This window comes from Sander lucioperca, chromosome 23 (assembly GCF_008315115.2).
Source record: "Sander lucioperca isolate FBNREF2018 chromosome 23, SLUC_FBN_1.2, whole genome shotgun sequence".
NCBI lineage: Eukaryota > Metazoa > Chordata > Actinopteri > Perciformes > Percidae > Sander > Sander lucioperca.
In genome coordinates, this window is record NC_050195.1 from 4,523,160 (window position 1) to 4,538,159 (window position 15,000).

The 15,000-nt window shown below is 46.2% G+C and overlaps 1 protein-coding gene across 1 annotated transcript in view; it reads right to left on the minus strand.

The window, feature by feature from the left end:
* lama1 (laminin, alpha 1) overlaps positions 1-15,000 on the minus strand; it is a 73,554-nt gene that overhangs the window by 50,077 nt on the left and 8,477 nt on the right. Inside the window, exons 5-16 of the mRNA XM_031316934.2 lie at positions 14,406-14,596; positions 14,042-14,221; positions 13,390-13,479; positions 13,123-13,240; positions 12,343-12,521; positions 10,308-10,401; positions 9,852-10,009; positions 9,618-9,758; positions 3,472-3,627; positions 2,796-2,897; positions 2,499-2,713; positions 1,527-1,638 (exon numbers count right to left, since the gene is read on the minus strand). Of these exons, the coding sequence (XP_031172794.2) occupies positions 1,527-1,638; positions 2,499-2,713; positions 2,796-2,897; positions 3,472-3,627; positions 9,618-9,758; positions 9,852-10,009; positions 10,308-10,401; positions 12,343-12,521; positions 13,123-13,240; positions 13,390-13,479; positions 14,042-14,221; positions 14,406-14,596 (1,736 nt within the window). The remainder of the gene's footprint in view (positions 1-1,526; positions 1,639-2,498; positions 2,714-2,795; positions 2,898-3,471; positions 3,628-9,617; positions 9,759-9,851; positions 10,010-10,307; positions 10,402-12,342; positions 12,522-13,122; positions 13,241-13,389; positions 13,480-14,041; positions 14,222-14,405; positions 14,597-15,000) is intronic.

The window sequence follows — 15,000 nt, forward strand, 5'->3', positions numbered from 1 at the left end:
ACACACCAACCCAACATCACAACAACACACAACACAACATCACAACATCACAACACACCAACACACAACACAACATCACACAACACCACAACAACACATCACAACAACGCACAACACAACACAACAACACAACATCACAACAACGCACAACACATCACACAACATCACAACACACCAACACAACATCACAACAACACACCAACACATCACAACAACGCACAACACAACAACACAACATCACACATCACAACACAACATCACAACAAGACACAACACAACATCACAACAATGCACAACACAACAACACATCACACAACATCACAACAACACACCAACACAACATCACAACAACACACCAACACAACATCACAACAACACAACATCACAACACAACATCACAACAACACACAACACAACATCACAACAACACACCAACACAACATCACAACAACACACCAACACAACATCACAACAATGCACAACACAACAAGACAACATTACAACAACACAACACCACAACACAACATCACAACAACACACCAACACAACATCACAACAACGCACAACACAACATCACACATCACAACATCACAACACACCAACACAACATCACAACAACGCACAACACAGCATCACACAACATCACAACACACCAACACACCAACACACCAACACAACATCACACATCACAACACAACAACACAACATCACAACAATGCACAACACAACACATCACACAACATCACAACAACACACCAACACAACATCACAACAACACACCAACACAACATCACAACAACGCACAACACAACATCACACAACATCACAACAACACACAACACAACATCACAACAACACACCAACACATCACAACAATGCACAACACAACAAGACAACATCACAACACAACATCACACCAACACATCACAACAACGCACAACATCACACAACATCACACAACATCACAACAACACACAACACATCACAACAACGCACAACACAACAACACAACATCACACAACACCACAACAACAAAACAACACACAACAACACAACAACACAACATCACAACAACACAACAACGCACAACACATCACAACAACACAACAGCACACAGCACAACAACACACAACACAAGACAACATCACAACACAACATCACAACAACACAACATCACAACATCACATCACAACAACACAACAATGCACAACACAACAACACAACAACACAACATCACAACAACACAACATCACAACACAACATCACAACAACACATCACAACATCACAACATCACAACACAACAACACAACATCACAACAACACAACATCACAACACAACAACAACACAACAACACATCACAACATCACAACATCACAACAACACAATATCACAACATCACAACACAACAACACAACATCACAACATCACAACAACACAACAACACAACAACACAACATGATGAGTCACCTTGCACGTGTTCTAACAGAGAAAGCAGGAAGTTGTGACAGGAAGTGATCAACTGACCTCACAGGAAGTGCCGCTGTAACCCCACGGACATTCACACGTCTCCACGGCAACCGCCTGGACGCCAGAAACTGAAGCTGGGTCGGCAACGTCCAGAGACACAGAGCTGAGACTGAGAGACAGACAGGCATACAGACAGGTTAGACAGACAGACAGGCAGAGAGACAGGTTAGACAGACAGAGACAGGTTAGACAGACAGGCAGAGACACAGAGCTGAGACTGAGAGACAGACATGCAGACAGACAGGTTAGACAGACAGGCAGAGAGACAGGTTAGACAGACAGAGACAGGTTAGACAGACAGACAGGCAGAGACACAGAGCTGAGACTGAGAGACAGACAGGCAGACAGACAGGTTAGACAGACAGAGAGACAGGTTAGACAGACAGACAGGCAGAGAGACAGGTTAGACAGACAGACAGGTTAGACAGACAAAGAGACAGACAGGTTAGACAGACAGAGAGACAGGTTAGACAGACAGAGAGACAGGTTAGACAGACAGACAGACAGACAGACAGGTTAGACAGACAGAGAGACAGGTTAGAGAGAGAGAGACAGACAGGTTAGAGACAGAGACAGACAGAGAGACAGACAGGTTAGACTGACAGAGAGACAGACAGGTTAGAGAGAGAGTCAGACAGAGAGACAGACAGGTTAGAGAGAGAGAGACACAGACAGGTTAGAGAGAGAGAGAGAGAGAGAGAGAGAGAGACACACAGACAGACAGGTTAGAAAGAGACAGGTTAGAGACAGAGAGACAGACAGGTTATAGAGAGAGACAGACAGAGAGACAGACAGGTTAGAGAGAGAGAGACAGAGAGAGAGACAGAGAGGTTAGAGAGAGAGACAGACAGGTTAGAGAGAGAGCGACAGACAGGTTAGAGAGAGAGAGAGAGAGAGAGACAGACAGTTTAGAGAGAGACAGGTTAGAGAGAGAGACAGGTACCAGATGTAATCAGACTACTCTCTCACCGTATGGGCCCGTCGGCGGAGGCGTTGAGATGAACTCTGACCCTCAGTGATGTCACGTCGCTGAGCGCCGACAGCAGTGCATCGTGGGTAACGTGGACACCCGTCTCATCGTCCAGGAAACGCTGCGGGACGATCGCCACGGCAACCGATCGCTCGGCCAGCTCGGAGAGGAAGAGGAGGAGAGGGGGGGCGAGACGGAGGGATCGTCCGTTTCCCTGGAGACGGAGACATAAGAATCAGTCCGAGGAGACGCCATGTTTGTAGTTCTAAATAGTAGTTCTTAAATCTCTTTCTCACCTGGATGATGATGTCAGAGTGGGCGCGGAGAGAGTGGTCTTCATTATCCAATGGGACGTCATAACTCAGAGAGAAGGTCAGGACCCCTCCATAAGACCCCAGCTACAGACAGACAGGTTAGAGAGACAGACAGGTAGGTTAGAGAGACAGACAGGTTAGAGAGAGAGAGAGACAGACAGGTTAGAGAGACACAGGTAGGTTAGAGAGACAGACAGGTTAGAGAGAGAGAGAGAGAGACAGGTTAGAGAGACAGACAGACAGGTTAGAGAGACAAGTAGGTTAGAGACAGACAGACAGGTTAGAGAGAGACAGACGGGTTAGTCCTTACCTAGGTACTGTCAGGGCCCTCATACTCTGCTTCTGACTGGCTAGTAGTCCTTACCTAGGCACTGTCAGGGCACGCCCTCATACTCTGCTTCTGACTGGCTAGTAGTCCTTACCTAGGTACTGTCAGGGCACGCCCTCATACTCTGCTTCTGACTGGCTAGTAGTCCTTACCTAGGCACTGTCAGGGCACGCCCTCATACTCTGCTTCTGACTGGCTAGTAGTCCTTACCTAGGTACTGTCAGGAACAGTTGTTTTAGTCACCAGTACTTTCACACAGAAGAGGAATATTACGATAAAAAGATATAATCTTTTGAAACCCAGGGCCTATATATGGAAACTGTAGCGTACCTTGTTGCCGAGGAAACGGTCAGGCGCCGCCCACGACAGCACGTGTTGGTGGGCGTGGCCAGAGGAGTTGTTGGGGATGGGGAGGTCGTTGCCGTGGACAACAGGCAGTGATTGGAGGGCCAGAGAGGGGCGGAGCCAAGCGTCTGTATGATGCACCTGGAATGTGTTCATCATTTTAAAGATAAAGAATAAATAATATCAGAACAATATGATATAGTGGAGTATGGCTGTGTGTGTGTGTGTGTGTGTGTGTGTGTTCCCACTGCCTTGTGGGGTAGCCTATAGAGGCAAAAGCTAAGGGAGCACACCCTGAAAAAAAAGACCAAAGAACTCTACGGCGGAACAGGCGGAGGAAGATGGCTGACTTAAGTGGAGCATCATAACGGCTGGGAAGGTGGCTGAAGGCTGCAGCAGGGATGGGTCCCCAGTCGTCTTGGACTCCATGCCACTGGACCCTGACCCAGACCTGCTAAGGACCGTGTGGTGGCTGTCTGTGCACCAGCCTCCCCACGTTAAACAACGCCAAACACAGGCGTCCTCCACAAAGGAATCCACCCTACCTCCCCAGATAAAGTCCTACGGCGACCAGCAAGTGGCGACGGGGGCAGGTTTGTGTAGTCTGGAAGTCCCTAGTCATGAGCTGGCACATCAGGCGATGGGTGTCAGAGTCAGTCGCTGGGCTCTTGGAACGAGGCAGAAGAGCTCTTCGGCAGCTACACCCATGACTAAGCAGTCCTATTTAGGATCCGCTCTGCTTACCCCAGATGGGGAAGGGGCTAGAAAAGGTGCCCTAAAAATAGCCTGCCTCATACCTCTCGACTGGATTACCACGTCCAAAGGGAACACCTCATTTGCGGTCAGAAACAAAAGAAATTTAAATTAATTTTGGAGCCTGGAATGTGCGCCCTCTGATGGACAGCACCTCCAGTGACAGACCTGAGAGACGAACCGCCATCATCGCCAGAGAACTGCAGAGATGCCGGATTGATATAGCTGCTCTCTCCGAAACCCGACGGGCAGGTGAAGGGCAGCTGAAGGAGGAGAAAGGTGGCTACACTTTCTTCTGGAAAGGAAAGCCAGCCGATGAGGCTAGAAACCATGGAGTTGGACTTGCCATCAAAAACCAGCTTGTCAACCACCTCTCTGAACTTCCTGTGGGGATCAGTGAGCGCCTCATGACCATCCGTCTGGTGTTGGCCAACAACCAGACAGCGACAGTAATCAGCGCCTATGCCCCTACTCTAGACTCCGACGTGGAGGAAAGAAAAGAAGCCTTCTACGCCTGCCTGGAAGAAACCCTGTCAAAAATCCCCAGGGAGGACAAGATCATCCTCCTTGGAGACTTCAATGCTAGGCTAGGCCGGGACCAACACCTCTGGAAGGGCATTATTGGCAAGGAGGGCATCGGTAACATCAACTCCAATGGAGTGCTGCTTCTGAGTAAGTGCGTTCAGCACAACCTCGTCATCACTAACACTCTCTATCGACAGAAAAACAAATTCAAGGTATCTTGGAGGCACCCTCGCTCCAAGCAATGGCACCTCATTGACTATGTCATTGTAAGAGCAATTGACCGCTGTGATGTGAACATCATAAGGGCCATGATAGACTCTGACAACTGCTGGACAGACTCCGCCTCATCCGATCCACAATGGCCATCAAACTTAAAAAGAGGAGGATTCAGAAGAAGCAGACCCGGCGAAGACTGAACCTAGACAGCCTGAAAGAAACTGCCACCCAGCAGCTACTTCAGGACTCTCTCGAGGAAAGTCTTCAGCAAGAATATCCTGATAACATCGAAGAGCACTGGGGCCTTCTCAAATCCACCATCCATGACTCATGCGAATCCACCCTTGGGTATCAGTCCAGGAAACATCAGGACTGGTTTGATGAAAATGACATCGAGATAGAACAACTTATCTCTAGAAAACGAAAAGCCTTCCGAGTGTGGCAAAATGATATAACATGTGAAGCCAAAAGGGCAGCGCACTCCAGAGCCAAGGCTGACGCTCAGAGATTGATGAGGGAGCTCAAGAACAACTGGTGGACAGAAAAGTCTCTAAAACTCCAGAGACTGGCAGATTCAGGTGACACCAGAGGTTTTTTCAATGCCACTAAGGCTGTCTATGGCCCTAGCCACCGCGGCTTAAATCGCCTGCGCTCAAAAGATGGACAGACTCTTCTAAAAGACAATGACTCCATCAACGCACGTTGGAAGGAGCACTTTCAGGAACTTCTGAACCGTGACAGCTCAGCTGAACCAGACATTGCCGACCATCCAATCCAATCAAAGAAGACATGGGGGAACCTCCTACCCTAACTGAGGTTCGCAATGCCATCAGGAATCTCAGGAACAACAAGGCCGCTGGTCCTGATGGGATCCCCGTGGAGATCTTAAAGGAAGGAGGACCAAGGCTCTGGCACCACATTCACAGTCTTCTCGTCAAGGTCTGGGAAAGGGAAGAGCTCCCCTCAGAGCTCCGGGATGCCCAAATTGTTGCCATATTCAAGAAAGGGGACAAGGCTGAATGTGGAAACTACAGGGGCATCTCGCTCTTGTCAACAACAGGCAAAATCTTTGCTTGTGTCCTCGCCAACTGCCTGTTACCACTATCTGAGGAGGTACTCCCTGAATCACAGTGCGGCTACCGCCCATCTAGGGGAACAACTGACATGATCTTTTCTGTTCGCCAACTACAAGAAAAGTGTCGGGAACAAGGACTGCCTCTGGCCTTTATAGACTTGACAAAGGCCTTTGACTCAGTGGATCGTCAGGCACTGTGGAGTATTGATGTCATGACAAATACATCCGTGTACTGAGGCTACTGCATGACGGCATGTCAGCCACAGTGCTCAACAGTGGCTTTGAATCTGAGCCCTTTATTGTAGAAACTGGGGTCAAACAGGGATGTATCATTGCTCCCACCCTATTTGCCATCTTCATTGCAGCCATACTTCATCTTACTGATCAAGAGTTGCCACAGGGGATCCCAATCCTTTACAGGACTGACGGCAGGCTATTCAACCTTAACAGGTTCAAAGCCAAGAGCAAAGTCAGAAATACCACCATCATGGAGCTGCAATACGCCGATGATAACGCCATTGTAGCACGCTCCCCTGAAGACCTCCAGGGCATCCTAAATGCCTTTGCAAAGTCATACAGAGGCCTGTGTTTGGCCTTGAACATCAAGAAAACGCAGGTTCTGTATCAACCACCAACCAGCCATCACTCCAGCCCATCATCAAGGTGGATAACACCACTCTGGAAAGCGTGGAACACTTCCCTTACCTTGGCAGCATTCTCTCTTCCAAGGCCGATATAGACTCTGAGGTTAACCATCGCCTGAGCTGTGCCAGCGGAGCCTATGCCAAACTCAGGACAAGAGTCTTTGATGACTGAGACCTGAGGGCTCAAACCCAGCTCCTGGTCTATAGAGCTGTGATTCTCCCAACCTGCTGTACGGAGCTGAATCCTGGACCACCTACAGCAGACACCTAAGAGCCCTGGAACTATTCCATCAAAGAGCCTTAAGAAAAATCTTGAGGATCAACTGGGAAGACAGACGTACAAACTCCAGCATTCTGGAGGAAAGGAATATGCCCAGCATCACTACCATCATAATGCAGTACCAGCTCCGATGGACAGGACATGTCATCCGCATGCCCAGCAACCGTCTCCCAAAGCAGATCCTGTACTCCCAGCCAAGGGCGTAGGAACCGGGGGGACGGGTGGGACGTGTCCCCTCCAATATTGGAGACAGTCGCATTTGTCCCACCCAAAAATTATACAGCGGAGGAGAAAAATATTTGATTTTGAAATCTTTAACTCGCATGCTTTTATTTTGAAAGCGCAACAGAGTGTCTTGTCACCGGCCCGCCCCCTCAACGGCTCAGACTGTTTGGGAAGCGGGGGTCTGAAGCTGGCGACAGGTCGTCAGAGGTTAAGATTAAAAGACAGCAGCAGCTCAGTTTAAGTGATTTCTTTCTCATTGGGAAGAAAAGAAAGAAAGGAAATGTGAGTTGGTAATAATTTTGTCCAGGAGGATAATTATATTTGCTGTCTAACGTTAGACTTGTTGATGTTAAGCTGATGTGATTCAACATCTAACTAGTACACTCTTGTTAGGTAAACGTTGTTACTATTAACGTTACTAGCCAACGTTGGCTGGCGAAAATATGAGGGACTTTCCAGTAATGTAATGGACAAAAGCGATTTGACACTAAAAACAGTATTTAAGATGATTGTAAAAGAACATGATTTTTCTATTAACTTAACCCATGTAACTTGAAAACGAGCAACGTTACACATCTCCCACATCTAGAAAGGAGTTTTTCTGTCTGTGTGTTTTTCGCTTGTTCATGACATTCCCATCAGTATTTTTCTATACCTTATTCATTTCCACTGCTTTCATATTAGAGATCAGATGAAGTTCAGCTGGAAACTAACAGTGGTGACACTGGTGAGGGTGATGTAGGGAGAGCCAGCACTGCAGCGCTGCAGGTAGGTGGTATATATTTGTGGCTGCAAATGACAGGAGGAAAACACATTTTGGCTCTTTTGCCTAGGCCAGTGTTTTTCAACCTTTTGTGTGCCACGGCACATGTTTGACACTGAAAAAAATCACAGCACGCAAATTATTGAATGCAGGACTGTACAGTGCTATCCAACTTTTATTTGTGACAGAAAACTACATAGGAATTGATATTTATCAGTTCATTACATCCATTCTAATGTCTTTCGTTTACCTTTACCTTCGCACACCAGTTAATTAGTGGAAATGTGGAAGGATATCACACTCGAGAGTAAAATTAAGTTGGTTTATATGTTAAAATTCTTGATGCTGTTTTTGCCTTTCACCTTAACCTTTGCATGTGTCTGTGTCTGTTCATTGAGGCATAAGATACAACTAAGGAAAGAAAATGTATTCAGAAAATTTGAATTCTAATGTTGATCAATATATGTTATTTATTAATCTACAAAACTGGATGATTAGGCCTGCAATTAAATAATTGATTTGATATTTATCAGTTAATTACTGCCATTCAAAATGTGTTTTCCTTTATCTTTACAAATGTATCTTTTTAGTAAAATAAAGTATGTTGGTGAATGTTTTGCAGTGTAGTTAATTTATGACATATTTCTGTTCAAACCATTAACGGATCTGTCAGGTTTCCGATATGTGTCCCCCCCAATGTTAAACTCATTCCTACGCCCCTGCTCCCAGCTAATAGAAGGACAGCGAGCCCCTGGTGGGCCAAAGAAACGCTTTAAGGACAATATTAAGACCAGTCTGAAAAAGTTTAACATCATGTAATGAAATAGTACTCCGCCGTGCCGCAGAGGCAAAGCAGCAACACCGCAAGGACAAACTCCAGGCTCCACCACCACCTCAACAGAGACAGGCTCCACCACCACACACCACCTCAACAGAGACAGGCTCCACCACCACACACCACCTCAGCCTTCCAATGCCCACATTCAGCAGAATCTGTGGATCACGTATCAGCCTTTACAGCCACCTGAGGATCCACAAATAAGACGACCCGACAGAGAGGACAGTCATACTCGTTTCGAGTGACCGCCAAAGGAGTGTGTGTGCGTGTTTATGTGTGTGTGTGTGTGTGTGTGTGTGTACTAGTTTTCATATTTGGTAGCCTAGGAAACACACACAGGTTGGTAGTAAGAGGGCTGCAACAACTTGGGATGGCCAATCAGAGACTTAACAGCTTGCAAAGTACTGTGACATATCTGGTAGTACTGGCAGCCGCCACATATGGTGGAGACACTTGTACTTATACCCTTAAGAACTGAGTATTGTGCTACTTATACCATTAAGAACTGAGTATAATGCTACTTATACCCTTAAGAACTGAGTATTGTGCTACTTATACCATTAAGAACTGAGTATTGTGCTACTTATACCCTTAAGAACTGAGTATTGTGCTACTTATACCCTTAAGAACTGAGTATTGTGCTACTTATACCCTTAAGAACTGAGTATTGTGCTTGTTAAGTGATATTGTGAAGATCTGCTGCGTGTCACTGGTCCATGAGTTTGTGTATGTATTGTATTGCATCAGTAATATTTGTGTCCCTGTACTATTTTTCTTCATGTGGACATAAATAAATGATTAAAATGTGTTACCTGTGCTGTGTTCCACTCTGAACTCTCACAGACGTCAGAGACTCCGAAGCAGAAGCAGTCGGAGCAGCCGAGAGGGTTTCCGGCCTGCAGGTTGTAGAAGCCCGGCTGACACAGATCACAGTGAGCTCCCATCACGTTCACCTGACAGACGACAGGAGGACAGACAGGCCTTTAATAAACGTCAGTGTGTGATGTCACGGTGTGATGTCACGGTGTGATGTCACGGCGTGTTACCTTGCAGGTGCAGGCGCTGCAGGGGTCGGTGTTGACGCTGCCCGACAGGTTGCACTCACAGCGAGAACAGAGCGGGAAATCTCTGAAGCCAAACGCACAGCGGTCACAGCGGAGACCTGAGAAGCCTTCTTTACACACACACTGGCCTGCTGACACTCCTACACAGACAGACAGGCAGACAGACAGACAGACAGGCAGACAGACAGACAGGTAGACAGACAGACACACACACACACACACACACACACACACACACACACACACACACAGACAGATAGAGAGACAGAGAGACACACAGCTACAGTTAGACTTTATCGCTGCTGGATCAGACTCAATAGCAGAAATAATGCCAACAGTTATGAATAATAATATATAATATATAATATAATAATATAATAATATAATAATATAATAATATAATAATATATAATATAGAATAATCAGATTATAATGAACCTGGCTGTGTGTCGTCTCTGCTGCAGACTGAAGACTCTGATCCTCTCAGATCACACTCACACTCCACACACGGAGAGTCAGAGTATGGAGACACCTACACACACACACACACACACACACAGAGACACAGACACACACACACACACACACACACACACACACACAGACACACACACACACACACACACACACACACACAGCCACACACACACACACACACACACACACACACACACACACACACACACACACAGCCACACACACACACACACACAGAGACACATCAGTTAAGGTTATATTTATAATTGTCATGTCAGTGTTCTAGTAAACTGATGAACTAACCGTCTCCATGATAGTCTTCTTTACCTTCACTAATATGCAGTATTAGTACCTCTGAGGGCCTGTAGTATATGCAGTATAAGTACCTCTGAGGGCCTGTAGTATATGTAGTATTATATGCAGTATAAGTACCTCTGAGGGCCTGTAGTATATGTAGTATTACATGCAGTATAAGTACCTCTGAGGGCCTGTAGTATATGTAGTATTATATACAGTATAAGTACCTCTGAGGGCCTGTAGTATATGTAGTATTATATGCAGTATAAGTACCTCTGAGGGCCTGTAGTATATGTAGTATGATATGCAGTATAAGTACCTCTGAGGGCCTGTAGTATATGTAGTATGATATGCAGTATAAGTACCTCTGAGGGCCTGTAGTATATGTAATAGTATATGCAGTATAAGTACCTCTGAGGGCCTGTAGTATATGTAGTATGATATGCAGTATAAGTACCTCTGAGGGCCTGTAGTATATGTAGTATGATATGCAGTATAAGTACCTCTGAGGGCCTGTAGTATATGTAGTAGTATATGCAGTATAAGTACCTCTGAGGGCCTGTAGTATATGTAGTATGATATGCAGTATAAGTACCTCTGAGGGCCTGTAGTATATATAGTAGTATATGCAGTATAAGTACCTCTGAGGGCCTGTAGTATATGTAGTATGATATGCAGTATAAGTACCTCAGAGGGCCTGTAGTATATGTAGTATGATATGCAGTATAAGTACCTCAGAGGGCCTGTAGTATATGTAGTATGATATGCAGTATAAGTACCTCAGAGGGCCTGTAGTATATGTAGTATGATATGCAGTATAAGTACCTCTGAGGGCCTGTAGTATATGTAGTATTATATGCAGTATAAGTACCTCTGAGGGCCTGTAGTATATGTAGTATTACATGCAGTATAAGTACCTCTGAGGGCCTGTAGTATATGTAGTTGTATATGCAGTATAAGTACCTCTGAGGGCCTGTAGTATATGTAGTATTACATGCAGTATAAGTACCTCTGAGGGCCTGTAGTATATGTAGTAGTATATGCAGTATAAGTACCTCTGAGGGCCTGTAGTATATGTAATAGTATATGCAGTATAAGTACCTCTGAGGGCCTGTAGTATATGTAATAGTATATGCAGTATAAGTACCTCTGAGGGCCTGTAGTATATGTAATAGTATATGCAGTATAAGTACCTCTGAGGGCCTGTAGTATATGTAATAGTATATGCAGTATAAGTACCTCTGAGGGCCTGTAGTATATGTAATAGTATATGCAGTATAAGTACCTCTGAGGGCCTGTAGTATATGTAATAGTATATGCAGTATAAGTACCTCTGAGGGCCTGTAGTATATGTAATAGTATATGCAGTATAAGTACCTCTGAGGGCCTGTAGTATATGTAATAGTATATGCAGTATAAGTACCTCTGAGGGCCTGTAGTATATGTAATAGTATATGCAGTATAAGTACCTCTGAGGGCCTGTAGTATATGTAGTAGTATATGCAGTATAAGTACCTCTGAGGGCCTGTAGTATATGTAGTAGTATATGCAGTATAAGTACCTCTGAGGGCCTGTAGTATATGTAATAGTATATGCAGTATAAGTACCTCTGAGGGCCTGTAGTATATGTAATAGTATATGCAGTATAAGTACCTCTGAGGGCCTGTAGTATATGTAATAGTATATGCAGTATAAGTACCTCTGAGGGCCTGTAGTACCCGTCCTTGCAGTTCTCACAGTTGATCCCGGCCGTGTTTTGCTGACAGCTGGAACAGACTCCGCCCCCCCGACGCACGCCGTCAGCGTCGAGACTCAGTGACCAATCAGAGACGGTCTGGTTATACACACAGTCAGACGCCTTGTTGTGACAGTTACACTCTAAGAGACAGACAGGTGGAGAGAGACAGACAGGTGGAGAGACAGACAGGGAGAGAGAGAGAGAGAGGCAGAGAGACAGACAGGTAGAGAAAGAAACAAGGTGGAGAGACAGACAGGCAGAGAGACAGGGAGAGAGAGAGAGAGAGAGAGAGAGACAGGTGGAGAGAGAGACAGACAGGTGGAGAGACAGACAGGTGGAGAGAGAGACAGGTGGAGAGAGAGAGACAGACAGGCAGAGAGACAGGGAGAGAGAGAGAGACAGGTGGAGAGAGAGAGACAGACAGGCAGAGAGACAGGGAGAGAGAGAGAGAGAGAGACAGGTGGAGAGAGAGAGTCAGACAGGTGGAGAGACAGACAGGTGGAGAGAGAGACAGGTGGAGAGAGAGAGACAGACAGGCAGAGAGACAGGGAGAGAGAGAGAGAGACAGGTGGAGAGACAGACAGGTGGAGAGAGAGACAGAGACAGACAGGTGGAGAGACAGACAGGTGGAGAGAGAGACAGGTGGAGAGAGAGACAGGTAATGAATGACCATGCCCCACCTGATGGTATTAATCATAGATATATTTATGGATATTAATAATCTCAGTTAGGGTTTCTTACTCTCACAGGTGTTTCCCTCTGAGAGGGTCCCTGGTTGCCATGGCTGCTGGTGGTAACCGGGGCAACACTCGTTACAGCTCTCTCCACAGGTGTTGTGTTCACACACACACTGCATTTTCTACACACACACACACACACACACACACACACACACACACACCGACAGACACACAAATGATTAAAAACAATAATAAATATTAAATCTACTCTGTTTAAAGTTTCTGTGGGACCCCCCCCCCGTCTCCAGGTGAACAAGTGTGTGGTTACCTTGGTAACGGCGTCCAGCGGGCAGCTCTGGGCGTGGCCATAACAGATGCACATGCCGCCCACAGAGATGTCTTTGATGGAGTAATAGTACTGCAAATATCACAAGATCAGAATACACGTTAAACTGCAACATCATTAGTACATCTACCTGCCAGGTACTCTCTCTGCCCTGACACCATTCATGTTATGATGTCATTAGTACATCTACCTGCCAGGTACTCTCTTCTGTCTTCGAGCTCTCCTTTCAGTTAAAAGCTAAAAAATAATACTCAGAAACAACGTCTTAATAAAGACTTTGCTGCATCAGAAACGTTGAAGAAAACAACCACTGTTGATCATGTTACTCAAACATGAAGAGCTGTCTGTCTGTCTCTGTCTGTCTGTCATCTGTCTGTCTGTCTGTCTGTCTGTCATCTGTCTCTCTGTCTGTCTGTCTGTCTGTCTGTCATCTGTCTCTCTGTTTGTCTCTCTGTCTGTCTGTCGTCTGTCTGTCTGTCATCTGTCTCTCTGTCTGTCTCTCTGTGTCTGCCTGTCGTCTGTCTGTCGTCTCTATGTCTGTCTGTCTGTCTGTCTGTCTCTCTGTCTGTCAGCCTGTCTGTGTGCCAGCCTGTCTGTCAGCCTGCATGCCTGTCTGTGTGCCAGCCTGTCTCACCCTCCTGGTGACGATGGGGTCTATCTCTCGGGGGTCGCGGGTGCTCAGCGTCATCAGGTCGGCGTTGAGCGTTCTGATTCGCTGCAGCCGGAGTCTGATGTAACGAGCCGACGTGAAGTTCAGCAGCTCATTGGTCAGATCATCAGCGCCGGGGCGGCCGTTAATCAGGGACGTGTGGATCTGAGAGACAGACAGGTTAGAGAAACAGACAGGTAATCAGAGACGTGTGGATCTGAGAGACAGACAGGTTAGAGAGACAGACAGGTAATCAGAGACGTGTGGGTCTGAGAGACAGACAGGTTAGAGAGACAGACAGGTAATCAGAGACGTGTGGGTCTGAGAGACAGACAGGCTCCTGTCTCACCTCCCCGTGCTCCAGTGGGTTGAGGCGGGAGTAGTACGACGTGCAGATGACCTCCGTGTCTCTCTTGTAGGTCGGCGGTCCGAGTCTCGGCGTCACGTTGTAGTGAGACAGGCACTCGGCGCCGCTGATGGCGTAGAACTGCCAGGGGTCAAAGGTCACGCCGTCCAGAGACCGCTCCAGGATCCAGTTACCTGAGGGGGGGCAGAGAGAGAGACAGGTCAGACAGACAGGTCAGAGAGACAGGTCAGACAGACAGGTCAGACAGACAGGTCAGAGAGACAGGTCAGACAGACTGACATGCTTGCCAACATAATAAAATAATTCAAATTCTTTAATAATTATGCTTTTTCTTATTCATATATCATTCTTATTAAATGTATCCTCAGTTTGAGTTCATCTCCCTCAGAAAGTAGTCCCCTTAATGTAGTTGCTACGTTGTATCTGATCACTAACGTTAGTTTAATAACGTAGTTGCTACGTTGTATCTCTGGTGAAACTACGTATCGACTGACCCTCCTGTAGATTTCCGACACATTTTAGAACCTTTTTTAAACGAGGTTTATGTTTTAATGGACCTGGGCGTATTGATCTACTG